Genomic DNA, 22,692 nt, shown 5'->3' on the forward strand with positions numbered 1-22,692 from the left:
AAAGGATTTAAAGACAAAGAAAATCTGTACTTATTCAGGCTATTATATAAGAACATAAAGTCTTTTAAATATACTGTATATATATAAATACATATATACACACATATACAAATACATATACACACACGTATATATACACCATCATGTGGAGGGAAAAACCTTTTATAGGGACATCTAGGTTTTCTCTTTTTGCTACAATTTATTTTATAGTCATAGTTCTGGAAACAGTATCTTTAAAGCCCCTTCCTTGGAACTCACTGGTATTTAATTGAGGGGTGTGTGTGTGTGTGTGTGTGTGTGTGTGTGTTTCAAGTATAGATCAAATTATGCTAAAAAGATGCATTTATTTTTCTATTTGAAATCTCAGAGGGTTTGAGGACAAAGAAATAATTGTCTCTTAAGGTTTGAGGTTTTTTCCTCTTCTTTGGGAAATGTATCATTTAATCAGAAGACTTTCAAACACTGTGCTTAGTAAATGCTTGTTTTGTTTGTGAAAAAGTTGGAAATGTTAACAATTACTGAATTAGATTAAATTTCTTTTTCTTCCTTTTTTTTTTGAGACAGAGGCTCTGTTGCCCAGGCTGGAGTGCAGTGGCATGATCTCAGCTCAGTGCAACCTCTACCTCCCCAGCAGAAGCTATCCTCGTGCCTCAGCCTCCAGAGTAACTAGGACTATAGGTGTGCACAACCACATCCAGCTAATTTTTTGCATTTTTAGTAGAAACAGGGTTTTGCCATGTTGCCCAGACTGGTCTCAAATTCCTAAACTCAAGTGATCCACCCGCCTCAGCTTCCCAAAGTGCTAGGATTACAGGCATGAGCCAGTGTGCCTGGCCAGAATAAATTTATTTATTGTAATTATAGTCTCATTTGAAATAATACTTAAATTTGTTCTAAACTAAGATCTATTTAATCTATGTTTGAGTCATTAAAAAAGCATAGCATTGGCCGGGCGCAGTGGCTCATGCCTGTAATCTAGGCACTTTTGGGAGTCTGAGGCTGGTGGATCACTTGAGGCCAGGAGTTTGAGACCAGCCTGGCCAACATGGCAAAACCCCATCTTACTGAAAGTACAAAAATCAGCCAGGCATGATTGTGCATGCCTGTAATCCCAGCTACTTGGGAGGTTGAGGCAGGAGAATCGCTCGAACCCACAAGGTATAAGTTGCAGTGAGCTGAGATTTCGCCACTGCACTCCAGCCTAGGTGACAGAGCGAGACTCTGTCTCAAAAAAAAAAAAAAAGCATGGCATGTTGGGAGCCATGTGAATAATTACAAAACAAGATCTCTTCTTTTCCAGGGTATACACAGGAGGAGAAGATAGAGATTGCCCATAGGCACTTGATCCCAAAGCAGCTGGAACAACATGGGCTGACTCCTCAGCAGATTCAGATCCCTCAGGTCACCACTCTTGACATCATCACCAGGTTAGTTAGCCATCCTGAGGCTTCATTAACTCCAGGCATGTTTTGGGTATTTAGTGAGCTACCAAACCTAGGACAGAGAGTATCAATATTTGAGTTTTTCATCTTTGGAGGTATTCACAGTCTCCTGAAAAGGAGATTATTTTATTAGCATCCCATAGCATCTATTTCTCTTTCTTCGACAATTTCCAGCAGGCATTATATAACTATTGATTTCCACTGTTCTCTGTACTAGGCAGAAGTTTACAGAGAAACCATTTGGAATAGTTACAGCTAAAGCTGTAACAATTTATAGGAATTTATGCTTTGTCACAATAGCGGTATGAGGGGTTAATTTGATGATTTAAAAACCAAAATACATGGCAAATATAGAGACACTTTTTATGCCCAGGATCTTGAAAGTTGTTGAATTATCTTAAGAGGTGATATGCTACTTTCAGATATGTGATATAAGTTACTCTGTTTTCTTTTCTTCTCTTTGGCTGAGAGATTTTTAAAGTCCGTGGAATTTTGATCTTCAGAACTAACAGTGGAACAATAGAGAAGGTACCTTCCCAAGTTTAGTACCAAATGCTTAAGCCTGTAGCAAGCAGTGAGTAAATTATCTGAATAGAGCATTGCTTAGTCTAATTTATAGATTCCCTGTTTGAATGGAAAATATACTCTGTTGAGAATTTATATCCACCACAGCCTCTTACAGTTTTCCTGGCTCAGTATTACAGATCCATTGCATCATCCAGCAAGTGGTGTCAGGCTGCCAGGCTCTCCTCTTGCAGTCCTTTTCTAGTAACTGCTATTTTTAAGAGATGTGAAATATCCCTCTATTTTGAACTTTATTTAGAGTTTGACCATACTGCCTTTTGATCTATGCCTTCTTATGGATCTATTTGGATTTATATACAAAGCAGTAAGACTACATCTTACCTGAGGGTTCCTTTTCTTAGTTTGTTTTGTGATTTGCTGTGTGGCTAATGCCAGGAGAAATAAGTTAGGTGATTTATATGCTTGAGTCTTCCAACAATATCATTATTCCAGATAACACCCATGATGCCTTTGGGTAACATTCAATAAGTCATTTAACCTTTTTGATAGCTTCCCCATCTGTAAAATATGAGGGATGGAGGAAAATCCAGAGCTTATCTGAATAATAATGATTCTGAAGAGGATCATTATTTGTATTTCCCAATTGTTGCCTGGAGAACTATTTCTTTTTTTTATATACTTGTTAACTTAGAATATCAGATCTTAAAAGCTATGGACATAAGGAAATCTCTGAGCAGTTTTGTTAGTTTTGATATTGTTTTTAAAAACAGCACAAATATCTACTACTCCAGTTACCAAACTTAGGATATAGAGTATCAGTATTTGAGTTTTTCAGCTTTTGAGATATGTCACACTCATAGACCCTAATGTTCTAATCTTTCTTATCTCCAGCTATAATTCACCTACTTGAATACTTCCAGTCCCAGTATCCTTAATGCTAGCCAATAACTACCTCTTTGTGAGTAATTCTAATTGTTACAAAGATATTCTTCTTCTTACTATTTTTTTTAAAGACAGGTTTTCACACTGTAGGTCAGGCTGGAGTGCAGCGGCGTGATCTTGGCTAACTGAAACCTCTGCCTCCCAGGCTCAAGCCATCTTCCCACCTCAGCCCCTAAGTAGCTGGGACCACAGGCATGAGCTGGGACTACAGGCATGAGCAGGGTCTACAGGCATGAGCTGGGCATGGTGGCGTGTGCCTGTAATCCCAGCTACTCAGGAGGCTGAGGCATGAGAATTGCTTGAACCAGGGAGGTGGAAGTTGCAGTGAGCTGAAATCGTGTCACTGAACTCCAACCCGGATGACAGAGCAAGACTCCGTCTCAAAAAAAAAAAAAAGTTTAATTTTTTTAGTAGAGATGGGGTCTCACCATTTGGCCAGGCTGGTCTGGAACTCCTAAGCTCAAGTGATAATTGTTACAAAGCTATTCTTTCTATTCACTTTCTATAATTTTCTTCTTCTGCCTTATAGGAACACCTGGAATCTAAGTGTAATTCCTCTTTGTACAGCCCTTCTGACATTAAAATAAAATACTATCAGTTCTGCACACTAAGTGTTGTCTTCTTCAAGCTAAGTGTTCCTATCCTCTGTACCATTCCTCTTAATGTAGTTTCAAGAATTCTCACCTTCCTGATTAGTCTTCTGAAACAATCCTTTATGTCAATGTGCCTTTTGAAATTAAACACCCAGAATTGAACATAGTGTTTCAGACAGAGTCTAAACAGTTCCTGGTATAGGAAGACCATGCTTTTCTTATTCTGACTATATTGTTTCATGACTGTATCTCTAGATTCTTAGCTTTTTAAAGATTATTCTCTTCCTTTTTTCATTGAATTCACTAAGCTTGGCACATCCCATTTTGTATTTATATGGTTGAATTTTTTAAAGCTCAAATATAGAAGTTTTTGAGATGCCTCCCTGTTTTCTTCCTATTGAAATTTTATGTAGTTGAATAATATAGACTTTTATGTTTCTATACCTTTGACCAAAATGAGTTTTAGAGTGTTTAGCTAAGAGTTTTTTATCTGTCTTTTCTCAGAACTTTTAAAATCTGCTTTCCTAAAGTCTACAGTGTATGTCTGACTTAATGAAATGTATGGCTTAGTCAGATATAATTCTTCAGATAAAACTGCATTCTCCACCTGATCCTGTCTGTCCAGACCCATTCAAAGCTGAGTGGCCAAAAATGGTTATGCTATATAGTGGCCTGTGGAATGACTTAATGGAGTTTGATTCTAATGTGCATGTTGTTAAAGCATCTTTGCTTAACCACATGTAGAGTCTTTTTCACAGAGTCACAGTGCTTTCATCACTTAGCTACCATCTTCCTTCAGAAATCTTCACAGTGAAAATACACTGAAGAAAGGTGGTTAGCAAAGTGCCTAGTGAAAACCAGATTTCTGTCTTAGATTTGTTTTTGTTTTAGTTCCACAAAGAGCACAATTTCTTTGATTCTTTCAGCAATATTTCAAGTACAATAAATTGATCTAGAATTTTCCTAAATTGACAAATTTTGTTTAAGAAAACTCTTCAACAAATTACCAGGGAGTAAATGGTTGTTTATATGCTGCCAAATTTACTTTGGTAATGTAAATTGAACTTAGAACTAGGGTTCATTTTTAAGCATAGGGTCATAATTCAAGATAATCTGTATAAAGGAAATAGTAGCAGCTGAAAATCCATCTAAGTATTGAAGAAATAACAGTAATGAGGAGTTTTAAGTATGGAGAAGTTAGTACTCAAGAAAGGGTAATGAACGTTTAAATATATGCTGTTTCTTTAGTAAAAATGTTAATTACATTACTTCTGTCTATTTTTTTTTAGGTGGTATATAGCCAAAAATAAAATATATTTCTTTGATGACAGGTATACCAGAGAGGCAGGGGTCCGTTCTCTGGACAGAAAACTTGGGGCAATTTGCCGAGCTGTGGCCGTGAAGGTGGCAGAAGTACAGCCTAAGGAGGCCAAGTTGGAACGTTCTGATGTGGCTGAGAGAGAAGGTTGGTGACCTTGTTCTGTCGTTCTCAAGCTTAGTGGCTAGGAGTGAGTGACAGAAGGTTGCATATGGAGGGGAGGGTGTTGGGTAGTCCTTGGAGCAGTGGCACGCATTACTCCACCGTTAAATGCATCCAGTAAGTAATACTTTAGTATTTCAATATATTTCATCAAGAGGATTGTCTTTAACAAATAGCACATAGTTTTTAACTGGAATAGTAATAAGAATGCTTTGAGGATATAGTAACTATATTAGGGTTCTCTAGACGGACAAGACTAATAGGATAGATGTGTATATGAAGAGGAGTTTAAGAAGTATTGACTCACACGATCATGTGGTGAAGTCCCACAATAGGCCATCTGCGGGCTGAGGAGCAAGGAAGCCAGTCCGAGTCCCAAAACCTCAAAAATAGGGAAGCCGACACTGTAGCCTTCAGTCTGTGGCTAAAGCCCCAAGAACCCCTGGAAAATCATTGGTGTATGTTCAAGAGTCCAAAAGTTGAAGAATTTGGAGTCTAATATTCAAGGGCAAAAAGCATCCAGCACGAGAGAAAGCTGAAGGCCAGAAGACTCAACAAGTCTCATCCTTCCACCTTCTTTTGTCCGTTTACTCAGTCATGCTGGAAGCTGATTAGATGGTACTCACCCATATTGAGGGTGAGTCTTCCTCTCCCAGTCCACTGACTCAGTTGTTAATCTCCTTTGACAGTATCCTCACAGACACACCAGAACAATACTTTGCATCCTTCAATCCAATCAAGTTGACACTCAGTATTAACCATCACAATAACTTTCTCTAGATGTATAATAATGGTGTACATCATGTATGGGTTCTGGCATTATTTCATTCTTTTTTTTTTTTTGAGACAGTCTTACTCTGTCGCCAGGCTGGAGTGCAGTGGCGCAATCTCGGCTTACTGCAACCTCCGCCTGGGTTCAAGTGATTCTTCCACCTCAGCCTCCAGAGTAGCTGGGACCACAGGCGTGTGCCACTACACCCAGCTAATTTTTGTATTTTTAGTAGAGACAGGGTTTCACCATGGCCAGGGTGGTCTCGATCTCTTGACCTCGTGATCCGCCCGCCTCGGCCTCCCAAAGTTCTGGGATTACAGGCGTGAGCCACCGCGCCCGGCCCATTATTTCTTTCTGACCCAGACAGTTAAGTTTTTAAATAATTTATAACATAAAAAAGTTTTTACAACATTAGAAAATCCATGCTGTTTAAGTACTGCAAGGGCAACCTTTGTACTCTGGAATAGCACCATATGTAATAATTTTTTCACACATTCTCTTTTATAGGTAAACAATTAAATGTAATTGAAATTATTTCTTCTTAAAAGATTATTGCGGAGGCGGTGACATGAGGAAGGTTCCATTTCTGGAATTAATCAAATGTGGACATTCCTTTGGTGTACCCACTGGCTGGGCACAGTGGCTCACACCTTTAATCCCAGCACTTTGGGAGATTGAGGTGGGCAGGTGACTTGAGGTCAGGAGTTTGAGACCAGCCTAGCCAACATGGTGAAACCCCATCTCTACTATAAATGCAAAAATTAGCCAGGTGTGGTGGCGGGCACTTTTAGTCCCAGCTACTCCGGAGGCTAAGGCAAGAGAATCACTTGAGCCCAAAAGTCAGAGGTTGTCGTGAGCAAAGATTATGCCACTGCACTCCAGCCTGGGCGACAGAGCAAAACTCTATCTCAAAAAAATAAGTAAGTTCATAAATTCTAGTCAGCCATCTTGGCAAAAAAGAGAGAGAGAGAGAGAGAGAGAGAGAGAAAATAAGTACATAAAATAAAACGTTTTAATTTCTTGCCCCCAAACTGTAAGGGGTCTCAGTTCATCATACCATGCTGTTACATAGTTTGCCAAAACTTGCTTTAACAAACATGAGTAGTAGGAAATTGACAATTTCTTTTGTAGTAAAAGAGATGTATTATATTTTTCTGCCATTTCTATAGCTCTTTCCAGAAAGGATTTGGATGACTATTATTAAAGAGCTGTAATTTATGGTAGGCCCAGTTGAATAGACACACCCAAACATCTTTCCTGTTTTTCCTTCAGTTGCTGAACACTGTGCATTTTACAGCAGTAGCATCAGAGTCAGCTTTCACAGAATCTTCCTGTGGCCAGTACAGTGCTTCACCCCTACCCCCTGTGCCTGGAACCTCACTGGTTCATTTTCTCCAGAGAGCGAAGCTCCTATCTTCTGTTGGGTTGGAGAGGGGCAGTGTCTTTATTAGGTGGAATAGGAGTAGCGGTAGTGAGTTCTAATTGTTTTTTATCCAGACATTAAAACTTTTGCTTTATTTTTACTTTGATTATTTTTATTTTATTTTATATTTTGAGATAGAGTCTTGCTCTGTCACCCTGGCTGGGGTGCAATGGTGCAATCTCGGCTCACTGCAACCTCCGTCTCGTGCCTCAGCCTCCCCAGTAGCTGGGACTATAGACGTACGCCACCACGCCTGGATAATATTTATATTTTTAGTAGAGACAGGGTTTCACCATGTTGACCTCAGGTGATCCACCTGCCTCAGCTTCCCAAAGTGCTGGGATTGCAGGCGTGAACCAACGCAACTGGCTGTATTTTTATTTTTACTCTGCCTTGGGAGAATCTGGAACACTTTTGCCTTTTGTCCTACTCTTCACCCATGCTTTCAGGGCTACCTTGAATTCCTTAGCTTTTGCAGACTTTTATGGCTTACATCAACTTATTGTTCTCTACCTCTAGCCCCACAGACATTGAAGTTTCTGCTTTCTCTGGCCTGTTTAGTGTTTTGTTACTTTTTGTCCATATACTTTTTGTTTTCCAAAATTTTGTCAGCATCTCTTATCAGTTGTTGTCTTCTTTCTCATTATTTTTATTCTTGTGGGTTTATATATTTTTTATTTCTTGTCATTTTAATACAGTTTGTCATTTAATACAGGAAGTATAGAGATATGTTCAGACTAGGAGAATCACGAGGTCAAGAGATCGAGACCATACTGGTCAACATGGTGAAAGCCCGTCTCTACTAAAAATACAAAAAAATTAGCTGGGTGTGGTGGTGCACGCCTGTAATCCCAGCTACTTGGGAGGCTGAGGCAGGAGAATTGCCTGAACCCAGGAGGCGGAGGTTGTGGTGAGCTGAGATTGCGCCATTGCACTCCAGCCTGGGTAACAAGAGCGAAACTCCATCTCAAAAAAAAGAAAAAAAAAAAAAAAAAAGAAATTCGAATTAAAAAAAAATGTTCTAGGTGAGGGAGTACCTAACAAGGCTGGAAATCACTGGTGTAGATGACAATGACAGTGGAGAACTGAGGTCTATAAAAGTTAAGACCTAGATCTAGATGCTCCTGAATTTCCTCTTTTTATTCTTACGCTTCCTTTGTGCTGTGGTCTCAAGCAACTGAGCCTATGTCTTTTTGTTCTTGTTTGTGATATAACAGAAGGTAGAAGATGAAATGAGTTTATTAGATAACACATTGTGAAAATTGCATTTAAGATTTAGACAATGTATTTTAGAACTTAGAATAATACACTCAGAGGAATTCAGTGTCAAGCGAAACTTTTACATAATTATACATTGCTTAATGTTTATATATATATCCATTAGAATATTTCTAACAATATTTTTAAATAACCCACAGATACTCAAGGAATTGTTCAGTTTGTGAACTGTGTGAGAACTACGGTTTTTCATGGTAATATTTATTTGTGTGGTTTTTTAAATATGTAATCACAGAACATCTTCTAAATGATAACATAATTAAGCAGATTTGTTTAGTTAAAATATTAGCAAGAGCATTCCAGATGAATAATTAGAATAAATACTTGTCTCTTGGAGATGACTCTGGGTGTAGTCTTTACTAGAGGCACAGGTATGGACTCTAAGTTGGCTTTCATGTTATGAGATACCCTTAAGTAAGCAACAACCATTTTCTAGACCTTAGTAGAATAATTATTAGGTGTCCTGAATTGGTGTTTGTGACCTCAACCAAACCAAAAAATAATTTCTACAAAAGAGCCTGTGTTAAGTTTTCGTAGCACAAAGTTCAAATGGAGCTTAGTAATGAAAAGTTTCTCATTAAGAAATAAATTTAAAATTAGAGTATAAAACAAAACAGTTGTTTTAGAAACTTCAAGTAATACACTATGGGAGTTATTTTTAATGTTAAAAATAAAGCTTTCCTAATTCAAGCATGAGAGACAGAAAAAAAATAATAATAATAAGGCTGAACTTGAAGTTACTGCCAAGAAGAAAAGTAATTTTGGGCCACAAGCTTCAAAATAGGCAGAAACCTCCAGTGTATCAAACTTTCTGGAATAGGCCCAGAAGCACTGGTCTGTGAACAGTTGTCTTTGTATTTGTGGGGTCTTAACTGGCAGTTAAAGAGACTACATAATAGCAGGGAGTTTAAAGAGCAGGTGAGATTTAGAGTTGATCGATCTGTGTTAGAGGAGGAACATTTATGGTTTCAGTCACTTACCTATAAAGTATGAGAACTGTTTCTTTAAAAGAATGCTGCCTCTGTTTTTCTGCATGTTGTTAGTATTTTCTGAATTGCCCTTTTCCTTTCTAGGGTATTTGTTGGGTTGAGGAATTAGTTGGATTATATTACTACAGTTTTATTCTGCTTTTTGCCTACCTTTTGCCAAGAAAGACACAAACGTTCCATTTATTTAATTTTTCACACTTGGGTGTTTCTAAACAGGCTAAATGTTCATTTGTTTAAGTACCCATGTGTCATATTTGTTCAATTTATATCTAGCAAGATTTTTTCTTGAAAATTATCTTAAGCAAAGAAGGATTCATATTATAATCAGTCCTTATAAAGTTTCTCATAATACATAGCATTCTCAATTACTTTATTCTTAAAGAATATAGTATTTATTAGAGGAAGTTACATTAAACAGAAATAACCTTGGTACATATTAGTTTCTGATTATTCTCATAGAAGTCACCTGAAAAAAAGACAAAATTAATACAAATTTAACAGTTATTCATGAAACATATAGATGTTGTTATTCCATTTTGTTGTGCTATAAAGGAATACTTGAGGCTGGGTAATTTATAAAGAAAAGAGGTTTTTTGGCTCAGAGTTCTTTAGGCTCTGTGAGAGGCACTGTGCCAGCATCTGCTTCTGGTGAGGCCTTAAGATGTTTACAATCATGATGGAAGACAAAGGGAGAGCAGGCATGTCACATGGCGAGAGAGGGATCAAGAGAGAAAGGAAAAAGAGCCAGGCACCTTTTAACAACCAGCTGTCACATGAACTCATTACCTTGGGGAAGGCACCAAACTGTTTATCAGGCATCTGCCCCTGTGACCCAAAAACTTCCCTCTAACATTGGAAAACAAAGCTATATGAATCAAAAAAGCATGGTACTGGTATAAAAATAGACACATAGATCAATAGAACAGAATGCAGAAACTGGAAATAAAAATCTACAGCCAACTGATCTTTGACAAAGTAGACCAAAATGTACACTGGGAAAGGAAAACCTATTCAATAAATGGTGCTGAGAAAATTGGATAGCCATATGCAGAAAGAATGAAACTGAACCACTCTCTCTCTTATTTTATAAAAACCAATTCAAGAGACCAGGTGCAGTGGCTCACACGTGTAATCCCAGCACTTTGGGAAGCAGAGGTAGGCAGATCACTTGAGGTCAGGAGTTTGAGACCAGCCTGGCCAATATGGTGAAACCCCATCTCTACTAAAAATATGGAAATTATCCGGACGTGGTGGCACATGCCTGTAATAGGAAAATCACTTGAACCCAGGAGGTAGAAGTTGCAGTGAGCTGAGATCACCCTGTTGCGCTCCAGCCTGGGCATTGTGCTGAGACTCTGTCTCAAAAAAAAGAAAAATCAACTCAAGATAGATTGAAGATTTAAATGTAAAATCTAAAACTAAAACACACTAGAAGAAAATCTAGAAAAATATTCTTCTGGACATTGCCCTAGACAAAGAATTCATGACTAAGACCTCAAAAACAAATGCAACAAAACCAAAAGTAGACAAATAGGACTTAATTAAACTAAAAAACTTTTGAACAGCAAAAGAAATAATCAACAGAGTAAACAGACAACTTGTAGAATGAGCAAAAATGTTTGCAAACTACATATCCAGGAGACCAGTATCCAGAATCTACAAGGAACTCAAACAACTCAACAACGACAGCAAAAAACAAAAAAATAACCCCATTAAAAAGTAGGCAAACTACACGAAAGACATTTTTCAAAAGAAGACATACAAATGGCCAGGAAGCATATGAGAAAAATGCTCAACGTCACTAATCTTCAGAGAAATGAAAAATCCACAATGAGATATCATATTACACCAGTCAAAATGGCTATTTTTAGAAAGTCAAAAAATAACAGATGTTGGTGAGGATGTGGAGAAAAGAGAGTGCTTATATAGTTTTGGGAGACGTGTAAAGTGGTACCACCTTTATAGAAAACAGTATGGAGAGTTCTCAAAGAACAAAAAATAGAACCTTCATTTAATTCAGCAATCCCACCACTGGGTGTATACCTAGAGGAAGATAACCTATTATGTCAGAAAGATACCTGCACACATGTTTGTTTTATCTGATACAAAAAGTCTGTTTTATCTGATATAAAAAGAATGGAATCATGCCTTTTGCAGCAATATGGATGAAACTGAAGGCCATAATCTTAAGTGAATAACTCAGAAATTCTGATACGGAATATTCTCGTTTATAAGTGGAAGCCAAATAATGTGTGCCTGTAAACATAGAGTGTGGAATAATTAATAGACATAAGCATGAGCTACCATGCCCAGCCTCAAAAAATTTAATTTCCTTCTTTTTTTTGCCCCCTGAGATGGAGCCTTGCTTGGTCACTCGGGCTGGAATGCAGTGGCGCAGTCTTGGCTCACTGCAACCTCCGCCTCCTGGGTTCAAACGATTCTCCTGCCTCAGCCTCCGACTGCACCTGGCTTATTTTTGTATTTTTAGTAGAGATGGGCTTTTACCATGTTGGCCAAGCTGGTCTCACACTCCTGACCTCAGGTGATTCGCTCACCTCGGCCTCGCAAAGTGCTGGGATTACAGGAGTGAGCTACTGCATCTGGCCTAGTTTCCCTCTTAATTTTGTCATTGACCCAAAAGTTGTCCAGGAGCATGTTTAATTTATGTGTATTTGTATATTTTTGAGAGTTCCTCTTAAGATTGATTTTTAGTTTTATTCCATTGTGTGAAGATACTTGATATGATTTTGATATTTTTTTTAAATTTATTGAGACTTTTTTTGTGGCCTAATATTTGGTCTGTCTTGGAGAATGTCCCATGTGCTAATGAGAACAATGTATCTTTTGTGGTTGTTGGGTAGAAGGTTCTGTAAATGTCTGTTAGGTCCATTTGGTTTTAAGTTCAGTGTTTCTTTGTTGACTTTCGGTCTGTCTCCGTGATCTATTAGTGCTCTCAGTGGGGTGTTGAAGTCCCACATTATTATTACATTGCTATCTGTCTCTTTTCTTAGGTGTAGTAGTATTTGTTTTATTAATCCAGTGCTCCAGTTTTGGGTGCCTGTATATTAGATACCTAGGATTATTATATCTTCTTGTTCAGTTGATAGCTGTGTCATTATATACTGACTGTTTTTTTAAAAAACTATTGTTGATTTAAAATCTGTTCTATCTAATGTAAGTATAGCTACTCCTGCTTGCTTTTGGTTTACTTTTGCATGGAAAATTCCACCCCCCACCACTTTACCTTCAGTCTATGTGTCTTTAACAGTAAGGCAGATTTCTTGTAAGCAGCATCGTTGTTGTTGTTTAGTCCATTGCACCAATTTATATCTTTGAAGTGATGCATTCAAGCTTAATACTGATGCATGAGGTTTGTTCCAGTCATAATGTTAATTGCTATCTAATTGCTTTGTAGATTATTTATTTATTGAGCAAGAGTCTTGCTCTGACACCCAGGCTGGAGTGCAGTGGCACAATCTTGGCTCACTTCAACCTCTACCTCTCAAGTTCAAGCGATTCTCATGCCTCAGCCTCCCGAGTAGCTGGGATGACAGGCGTGTGCCTCCACACCTAGCTAATTTTTGTATATTTAGTAGAGACAGGATTTTGCCACGTTGGCCAGGCTGGTCTCGAACTCCTGACCTCAGGTGATCTGCCTGCCTCAGCCTTCCAAAGTGTTGGGATTACAAGTATGAGCCACTATGACTGGCCAGCTTTGTAGATTCTTCATTTTTATTTCCCACTTTGTGATTTTCTGGCGTTCTGTCATGTTGCCCTTTGATTAATTTCTTTTCCTTTGTTGTATAATTGTTTTATAAAACTTGTGAGTTTCATGTGTGTTTATGAAAGAGTATCAACCTTTTGTTCCCATGTTTAGAACTTCCTTAAGCATTTTTCGTAGGACCAATCTAGTGGTGATGAATTCCCTCATTTGCTTGTCTGGGAAACACTAATTTTCCTTCATTTGTGAAGCTTACACTAGCAGGATACAAAATTAGAGTTTGACCATTTTCTATAAGCACTTTGAAAATAGAATCCCAGTCTCTTCTGGCTTCTAAAGTTTCTGCTGAGAATTCCACTGTTAGTTTGATGAAGTTTCTTTCCTGTGTAAGTGACTAGACACTTTTATTGTATTTAGGGATTTTTCCTTCACACTGACCCTAGACGGCCTGATGACTAGATGCTATGGTGAGATTCTTCTCGCAATGTATTTGGCTGGAGTCTATTGAACCTTTTGTGTCTGGATGTCTAGATCACTTGCTAGACTAGGGAAGGTTTCCCAAATTATTTTCTCAAATAGGTTTTCTGAATTTTTTGCTTTTTTTTCTCCCCTGGGAATACCTATGATTCGTAGGTTCTGAGGTCTTATGTAATCTCTTTCTTCTCAAAGGCTCTTCTCATTTTTTAAAATTCTTTTTACTTTTTGTCTGACTGGATTAATTCAAAAGACCTATTTTGAAATTCTGAGGTACTTTCTTCTGCCTGGTCTAGTCTGTTGTTGAAGTCCTCAAATGAATTTTATAGTTCCTTCAATGAACTTTTTATTTCCAGAAATTCTGTTTGGTTTTCTTTTTAAAATGTCTATCTCTTTGGTAAATTTCTCATTTATATCCTGAATTGACTTTCTGACTTCTTTGTATTAGTGTTCAGATTTTTCTTGTATCTGGTTGAACTTCTTTTCTTTTCTTTTTTTTTTTTTTGAGACAGACTTTCGCTCCTGTCACCCAGGCTGGAGTGCAATGGTGCAATCTCGGCTTACTGCAACCTCTGCCTCCTGGGTTCAAGCAATTCTCCTGCCTCAGACTCCCAAGTAGCTGGAACTATAGGCACGCGCCACCATGCCCAGCTAATTTTTGTATTTTTAGTAGTGATGGGGTTTCACCATGTTGACCAGGATAGTCTTGACCTCTTGACCTCTTGATCTACCCACCTTGGCCTCCTAAAGTGCTGAGATTATAGGCGTGAGCCACTGTGCCCGGCTGAACTTTTTTCTTTTACTTTTAATTTCATTTTATTTTATTTTGAAACAGGGTCTTGCTCTGTTGCCTTGTCTGGAGTGCAGTGATGCAATCATGGCTTACTGTAAGCTCAAGCAGTTCTCCTGCCTCACTGTCCTAAGTAGTTACAAATTCAGGCACATACCACCACACCTAGCTTATTTTTTTATTTTTTATAGAGGTGGAGGGTCTTACTATGTTGCCCAGGCTAGTCTTGAACTCCTGGCCACTGTGCCCTACCCCTGACGGCTTCTTTTTTTTTTTTTTTTTTGAGACAGAGTTTTATCTTGTCACCCAGACCGGAAGGCAGTGGCACGATTTCAGCTCACTGCAACCTCCACCTCACGGGTTCAAATTATTCTCATGCCTCAGCCTCCCAAGTAGCTGAGAATACAAGTGTGCATTACCATGCCTGGCTAATTTTTGTATTTTTTTAGTAGAGATGGGGTTTCACCATAGGCGGGTCTTGAACTCCTGGCCTCAAGTGATCTGCCTACCTCAGTCTCCTAAAGTGCTAGGATTACAGGTGTGAGCCACTTCATCTGGCCCCTGACAGCTTCTTTAAATCGGTGTTCTGAATTCTTTACCTGGCACTTTGAAGATTTTTTTTAGTTAGGATCCATTGCTAGAGAATTGCTGTGTTTCTTTGGGGGTGTCATAGCACCTTTTTAAAAATATGTATTTCCAGTATTACTATGCTAATTCAATTGCATCTGGGATAACAGTTGCTTCTTCTTCTTTTTTAAGTTTACCTTTGTTGGGGCAGGACTTTTTCTTCCCCCATAAGAATGTATCTATTTTAACAGCACCTGGAAAAAAAATAAAAGAATGTATCTATGATGTGTGTTGAGTAAGGTCATTTGGCTTTGCTTCAAGGTGCATTCAGTGACATGGACACTGTATGTTAGCCTTGGTTATAAGTACTCTTAGTATGGTGGCTTTCTCAAATGCCAGTGATAGTAGTAATGTACTGGGTTGGTTAGTGGGCTCAAGGCTTCCTGCCTAGCTGGGGTGAGTGATGGTGGCAGCAGAGGTCATGTAAATCTTGTTTTCTTCCAAGGCACTATGCAGTTGTATCAATAGATATTGTAATGGGTGGTGTAGGTTGATTTCTCCATTAGGAGGTGCCGCTTGCAGATGAGCGTCAGCTTCAGTAGTGGCAGTAGGGTGATTGACCTTTGTAATTCAAGAATTATTCAGGTGTCTCAGGTGCCAAGCTGGGCCATGAAACTCTCAGGGGTCCTGGTCTTGTGCTCTGCTTCCAGGGTAGGTTGCGGAGTAAAGCCAGGTGGGCTGGACCAGCCAAGCTCATGTTTGAGCTCCCTGAATAGGTACTTTGGGCCTGGGATAAAATTTCCAGTGGCTGCCTCATACGTTGTTTCAAGAATTACTTTATCTTAGATAATCTTGGTATCTGGTCTTCCAGCTTTGTTGTTCTTCAGAATTGGGTTGGCTCTTGTATGTCCTTCAAATATCCATGTAAATTTTAAAGTCATTTTGTCATTTTCTACCAATAAGTAAGTAAATAAATAAAACTCCTGGGGCATTTTTATTATGATTGCATTGAATCTGTAAATAAAGTTGGGGAGAACTGGCAATTTCATATTATTAAGTCTTCTCATTCATGACTAGCTTCATTTATTTAAGTCTTCTTAAATAAATTTTTTTTCCAGCTTTTATTTTAAGTTCCAGAGGACATGTGCGGGATGTACAGATTTATTACATAGGTAAATGTGCCATGGTGGTTTTCTACACAGATCAACACATCACCCAGGTATTAAGCCCAGGATCCATTAGCTATTCTTCCTGATACCCTCCCTCTCCTCATTCCCACCCACAACAGGTCCCAGTGTGTATTATTTCCCCCCATGTGTCCATGTGTTGTCATCATTCAGCTCCCACTTATAAGTGAGAACATGCAGTGTTTGGTTTTCTGATCCTGCATTAGTTTGCTGAGGATAATGGTTTCTAATTCCATCTGTGCCCCTGCAGAAGACGTGATCTTGTTCCTTTTTATGGCTGCATAGTATTCCATAGTGTACATATACCACATTTTCTTTATCCAGCCTATCATTGATGGGCATTTGGGTTGATTTCATGTCTTTGCTACTGTGACTAGTGCTGCAATGAATATATATAAATCATTCTATTCCTTTGGGTATATGCCCAGTAAAGGGATTGCTGGATCAAATGGTGTTTCTGCTTCTAGATCTTTGAGGAATCACCACACTGTCTTTCACAATGGTTGAACTAATTAAACTCCCACCAACAGTGTAAAAGCATTCCTTTTTCTCCACAACCTCACCAGCATCTGTTGTTTCTTGACTTTTTAATAATTATCATTCTGACTGGCATGAGATGGTATCACATTGTGGTTTCAATTTGCATTTCTCTAATGATCAGTGATGTTGAGCTCTTTGTCAGATATTTGTTGGTGACATAATGTCTTCTTTTGAGAAGTGTCTGTTCATGTCCCTTGCCCACTTTTCAATGGGGTTGTTTTTTCTTGTCAATGTTTTTAAGTTTCTTGTAGACTCTAGATATTAGACCTTTATCAGATGGCTAGATTGAAGAATTTTTTCATTCTGATGAGAGTTTATTTTGCTATGTAGACGCTCTTTAGTTTAATTAGATTCCATTTGTCAATTTTTGCTTTTATTGCTATTGTTTTTGTCATTTTCTTTATGAAATCTTTGCCCATGCCTATGTCCTGAATGGTAGTGCCTAGATTTTCTTCTAGAGTTTTTATAGTTTTGGGTTTTACATTTAAGTCTTTAATTCATCTTGAGTTATTAAATAATTTTTGAATAAAATGTAAGGAAGGGGTCCAGTTTCTATTTTCTGCATATGGCTAGCCAGTTCTGCCAGCACTATTTATTAAATAGAGAATCCTTTCCTCATTGGTTACTGGTACAAAAACAGACACATAGACCAATGGAACAGAATGCAGAATTCAGAAATAAGACAACACATCTACAACCATCTGATCTTCTTAAGTTTTTTAAGAGTTTTGACCGTTTTCAGTGGCACACTTTTACATACTTTTTCTTTAGATATGTTCCTAGGTATTTGATCTTTGTGTGTATATTATTGTAAATGATGTTCTTAAATTTTTGTTTCTAATTTTTTGTTGTTAGTATATGACAATACAATATTGACCTCCTGTTCAACAAACCTGCCACATTCACTTGTTAATTATAATTGTTTATGGAATCTTTCGGATTTTCTACATCCACTATCTGTAATCACAGATGAAGATGTCAGTTTTTACTTCTTCCTTTCCAATCGTTATACCTTTTATTTCATTTCTTCCCTAATATGCTGTCTAGGACCTCCTAGAAAATGCTGAGTAGAAATAATGATAATAGACAAAGTAAGCAGGATAAAAGCCTATGAAGAGATTACCAACTGACACAGTCTTTGTTTTATAGCTTTAGGTCACCCATCGTCTCCTAATATTATAAAATTGCAATTCAGTAGGATTCTCAGAAACTATCTAGTTCAACGCTGATTTAGTTCCGAACATTCTCCAGTAACCACTATGCTTTGCCTGCTTGACTTTGTTACCAGACATGTCTGACAGACAATCATGTGGTTAGGTGTGATTTTACTTGTTTATTCAACCTGAGATTTGCTGACAGTGTTAGTTTGTTTTCTGTTGCTGTAACAAAATACCACACTGGTTAATTTTAAATGAGCAGAAATGTATTGGTTCACAATTCTGGAGGCTGAAAAGTCCAATGTCAAGGTGGCAGCTTCTGACAGAACCTTCTTGCTGCATCTTCACGTGGCAGAAGGGCAAAGAAAGAGAAGGGGGCCCGAACTCAATCTTTTATAAGGACATCAGTCTCACCTATGAGGGCGGGATCTTCAGAAACCTAAGAGCTTGTGACTTCATGGCCTACTGACCTCTTTAAAGTCTCACTGCTTAATCTTGTTACAATGGCAGTTAAATTTCAACATGAGTTTTGAAGGGGACAAACATTTAAACCATAGCACTGACTTTCTTAAATTTGTATACTAAACTCTTTGATCAGCTTTGGAAAGATTTCAACCATTATCTTTTTAAATATTCTCATGTTTTTACACTTCCTTCAGGGATTTGAGAAGAGAGTTCTTCACTGTCTCTTTTGCTCTGTTCTATTTTTGTTGTTGTTAATTTTTCTCTCTCATTCAGTTTAGATATTTTCTGTTGCCCTGCATTCCAGTTCACTATTGCTTTCTTCTCTTATTTCTGGTCTGTTATTAAGCCTATGGAGTTCTTAATTTCCATGTTGTATTTTTACTTTTAGAATGTCCGTTGGATTTTTTTTTTTTTTAATGTTTTATTGGATTTTAGGTTTTGGGGTACATGAGCAGAGCATGCAAGACAGTTGCGTAGGAACACACATGGCAGTGTGCTTTTCTTTCCTTCTCCCCTTCACCCACATTTGGCATTTCTCCCCAGGCTATCCCTCCCCACCTCCCCCTCCCACTGGCCCTCCCCTTTTCCCCCCAATAGACCCCAGTGTTTAGTACTCCCCTCCCTGTGTCCATGTGTTCTCATTTTTCATCACCCGCCTATGAGTGAGAATATGCGGTGTTTCATTTTCTGTTCTTGTGTCAGTTTGCTGAGGATGACGTTCTCCAGATTCATCCATGTCCCTACAAACGACACAAACTCATCATTTCTGATTGCTGCATAATATTCCATGGTGTATATGTGCCACATTTTTCCAATCCAGTCTATCATCAATGGGCATTTGGGTTGATTCCAGGTCTTTGCTATTGTAAACAGTGCTGCAATGAACATTCGTGTACATGTGTCCTTATAGTAGAACGATTTATAGTCTTTTGGATATATACCCAGTAATGGGATTGCTGGGTCAAATGGAATTTCTATTTCTAAGGCCTTGAGGAATCGCCACACTGTCTTCCACAATGGTTGAACTAATTTACACTCCCACCAACAGTGTAAAAGTGTTCCTTTTTCTCCACATCCTCTCCAGCATCTGTTGTCTCCAGAGCTTTTAATGATCGCCATTCTAACTGGCGTGAGATGGTATCTCAATGTGGTTTTGATTTGCATCTCTCTGATGACCACTGACGATGAGCATTTTTTCATATGATTGTTGGCCTCATATATGTCTTCTTTCGTAAAGTGTCTGTTCATATCCTTTGCCCACTTTTGAATGGGCTTGTTTGTTTTTTTCCTGTAAACCCGTTTGAGTTCTTTGTAAATTCTGGATATCAGCCCTTTGTCAGTTGGGTAAACTGCAAAAATTTTTTCCCATTCTGTTGGTTGCCAATCCACTCTAGTGACTGTTTCTTTTGCCGTGCAGAAGCTGTGGAGTTTGATTAGGTCCCATTTGTCTATTTTGGCTTTTGTTGCCAATGCTTTTGGTGTTTTGTTCATGAAGTCCTTGCCTACTCCTATGTCCTGGATAGTTTTGCCTAGATTTCCCTCCAGGGTTTTTATTGTGCCGGGTCTTATGTTTAAGTCTTTAATCCATCTGGAGTTAATTTTAGTGTAAGGTGTCAGGAAGGGGTCCAGTTTCTGCTTTCTGCACATGGCTAGCCAGTTTTCCCAACACCATTTATTAAACAGGGAATCCTTTCCCCCTTGCTTGTTTTTGTCAGGTTTATCAAAGATTGTATAGTGTAGATATGTTGTGTTGCCTCCGGTGCCTCTGTTTTGTTCCATTGGTCTATATCTCTGTTTTGGTACCAGTACTATGCTGTTTTGATTACTGTAGCCTTGTAGTATACTTTAAAATCCGGTAGTGTGATGCCCCCCCCCCGCTGTGTTCTTTTTGCTTAGAATTGACTTGGCTATGCGGGCTCTCTTTTGGTTCCATATGAAGTTCATGGTGGTTTTTTCCAGTTCTGTGAAGAAAGTCGATGGTAGCTTGATGGGGATAGCGTTGATTCTGTAAATTGCTTTGGGCAGTATAGCCATTTTCACGATGTTAATTTTTCCTAACCATGAACATGGAATGTTTCTCCATCTGTTTGTGTCCTCTCTGATTTCGTTGAGCAGTGGTTTGTAGTTCTCCTTGAAGAGTTCCCTTACGTTCCTTGTGAGTTGTATTCCAAGGTATTTTATTCTTTTTGTAGCAATTGTGAATGGCAGTTCGTTCTTGATTTGGCTTTCTTTAAGTCTGTTATTGGTGTAGACGAATGCTTGTGATTTTTGCACATTGATTTTATATCCTGAGACTTTGCTGAAGTTGCTTATCAGTTTCAGGAGTTTTTGGGCTGAGGCGATGGGGTCTTCTAGGTATACTATCATGTCGTCTGCAAATAGAGACAATTTGGCTTCCACCTTTCCTATTTGAATACCCTTTATTTCTTTTTCTTGCCTGATTGCTCTGGCTAGAACTTCCAGAACTATACTGAATAGGAGTGGTGAGAGAGGGCATCCTTGTCTAGTGCCAGATTTCAAAGGGAATGCTTCCAGTTTTTGCCCATTCAGTATGATATTGGCTGTTGGTTTGTCATAAATAGCTTTTATTACTTTGAGATACGTTCCATCGATACCGAGTTTATTGAGGGTTTTTAGCATAAATGGCTGTTGAATTTTGTCAAATGCCTTCTCTGCGTCAATTGAGATAATCATGTGGTTTTTGTTTTTGGTTCTGTTTATGTGGTGAATTACGTTTATAGACTTGCGTATGTTGAACCAGCCTTGCATCCCCGGGATGAATCCTACTTGATCATGGTGAATAAGTTTTTTGATTTGCTGTTGCATTCGGCTTGCCAATATTTTATTAAAGATTTTTGCATCTATGTTCATCATGGATATTGGCCTGAAGTTTTCTTTTCTTGTTGGGTCTCTGCCGGGTTTTGGTATCAGAATGATGTTGGTCTCGTAAAATGATTTGGGAAGTATTCCCTCTTTTTGGATTGTTTGAAATAGTTTTAGAAGGAATGGTCCCAGCTCCTCTTTGTGTGTCTGGTAGAATTCAGCTGTGAACCTGTCTGGACCTGGGCTTTTTTTGTGTGGTAGGCTCTTAATTGCTGCCTCGACTTCTGACCTTGTTGTTGGTCTATTCATAGTTTCAGCTTCCTCCTGGTTTAGGCTTGGGAGGACGCAGGAGTCCAGGAATTTATCCATTTCTTCCAGGTTTACTAGTTTATGTGCATAGAGTTGTTTGTAATATTCTCTGATGATGGTTTGAATTTCTGTGGAATCTGTGGTGATTTCCCCTTTATCATTTTTTATTGCATCTATTTGGTTGTTCTCTCTTTTCTTTTTAATCAATCTGGCTAGTGGTCTGTCTATTTTCTTGATCTTTTCAAAAAACCAGCTCTTGGATTTATTGATTTTTTGAAGGGTTTTTCGGGTCTCAATCTCCTTCAGTTCAGCTCTGATCTTAGTTATTTCTTGTCTTCTGCTGGGTTTTGAGTTTTTTTGATCTTGCTCCTCTAGCTCTTTCAATTTTGACAATAGGGTGTCAATTTTGGATCTCTCCATTCTCCTCATATGGGCACTTATTGCTATATACTTTCCTCTAGAGACTGCTTTAAATGTGTCCCAGAGGTTCTGGCATGTTGTGTCTTCGTTCTCATTGGTTTCGAAGAACTTCTTTATTTCTGACTTCATTTCATTGTTTACCCAGTCAACATTCAAGAGCCAGTTGTTCAGTTTCCATGAAGCTGTGAGGTTCTGGGTTGGTTTCTGTATTCTGAGTTCTAACTTGATTGCACTATGGTCTGAGAGGCTGTTTGTTATGATTTCAGTTGTTTTGCATTTGTTGAGCAGTGCTTTACTTCCAATTATTTGGTCGATTTTTGAGTAGGTATGATGTGGTGCTGAGAAGAATGTATATTCTGTGGATTTGGGGTGGAGAGTTCTGTAAATGTCTATCAGGTTTGCTTGCTCCAGGTCTGAGTTCAAGCCCTGGATATCCTTGTTGATTTTCTGTCTGGATGATCTGTCTAATATTGACAGTGGAGTGTTAAAGTCTCCCACTATTATTGTGTGGGAGTCTAAGTCTCTTTGTAAGTCATTAAGAACTTGCCTTATGTATCTGGGTGCTCCTGCATTGGGTCCATATATGTTTAGGATCATTAGCTCTTCTTGTTGTATCGATCCTTTTACCATTATGTAATGGCCTTCTTTGTCTCTTTTGATCTTTGTTGCTTTAAAGTCTATTTTATCAGAGATGAGAATTGCAACTCCTGCTTTTTTTTGCTCTCCATTTGCTTGGTAAGTCTTCCTCCATCCCTTTATTTTGAGCCTTTGTGTATCCTTGCATGTGAGATGGGT

At 38.4% G+C, this 22,692-nt stretch overlaps 1 protein-coding gene across 5 annotated transcripts in view; it reads left to right on the plus strand.

The window, feature by feature from the left end:
* LONP2 (lon peptidase 2, peroxisomal) overlaps positions 1–22,692 on the plus strand; it is a 141,045-nt gene that overhangs the window by 61,320 nt on the left and 57,033 nt on the right. For 3 of the 5 annotated variants that reach the window (XM_035281945.3, XM_008985827.5, XM_008985829.5), the window contains 2 exons: positions 1,301–1,427; positions 4,834–4,967. In XM_035281945.3, coding sequence (XP_035137836.1) covers positions 1,301–1,427; positions 4,834–4,967 — 261 coding nt within the window. Of the gene's footprint in view, positions 1–1,300; positions 1,428–4,833; positions 4,968–8,595; positions 8,650–22,692 lie in introns of all 5 variants that reach the window. The other 2 variants (XM_008985826.5, XM_008985828.4) reach the window with 1 other exon arrangement.

Source organism: Callithrix jacchus, chromosome 20, assembly GCF_049354715.1.
Source record: "Callithrix jacchus isolate 240 chromosome 20, calJac240_pri, whole genome shotgun sequence".
NCBI lineage: Eukaryota > Metazoa > Chordata > Mammalia > Primates > Cebidae > Callithrix > Callithrix jacchus.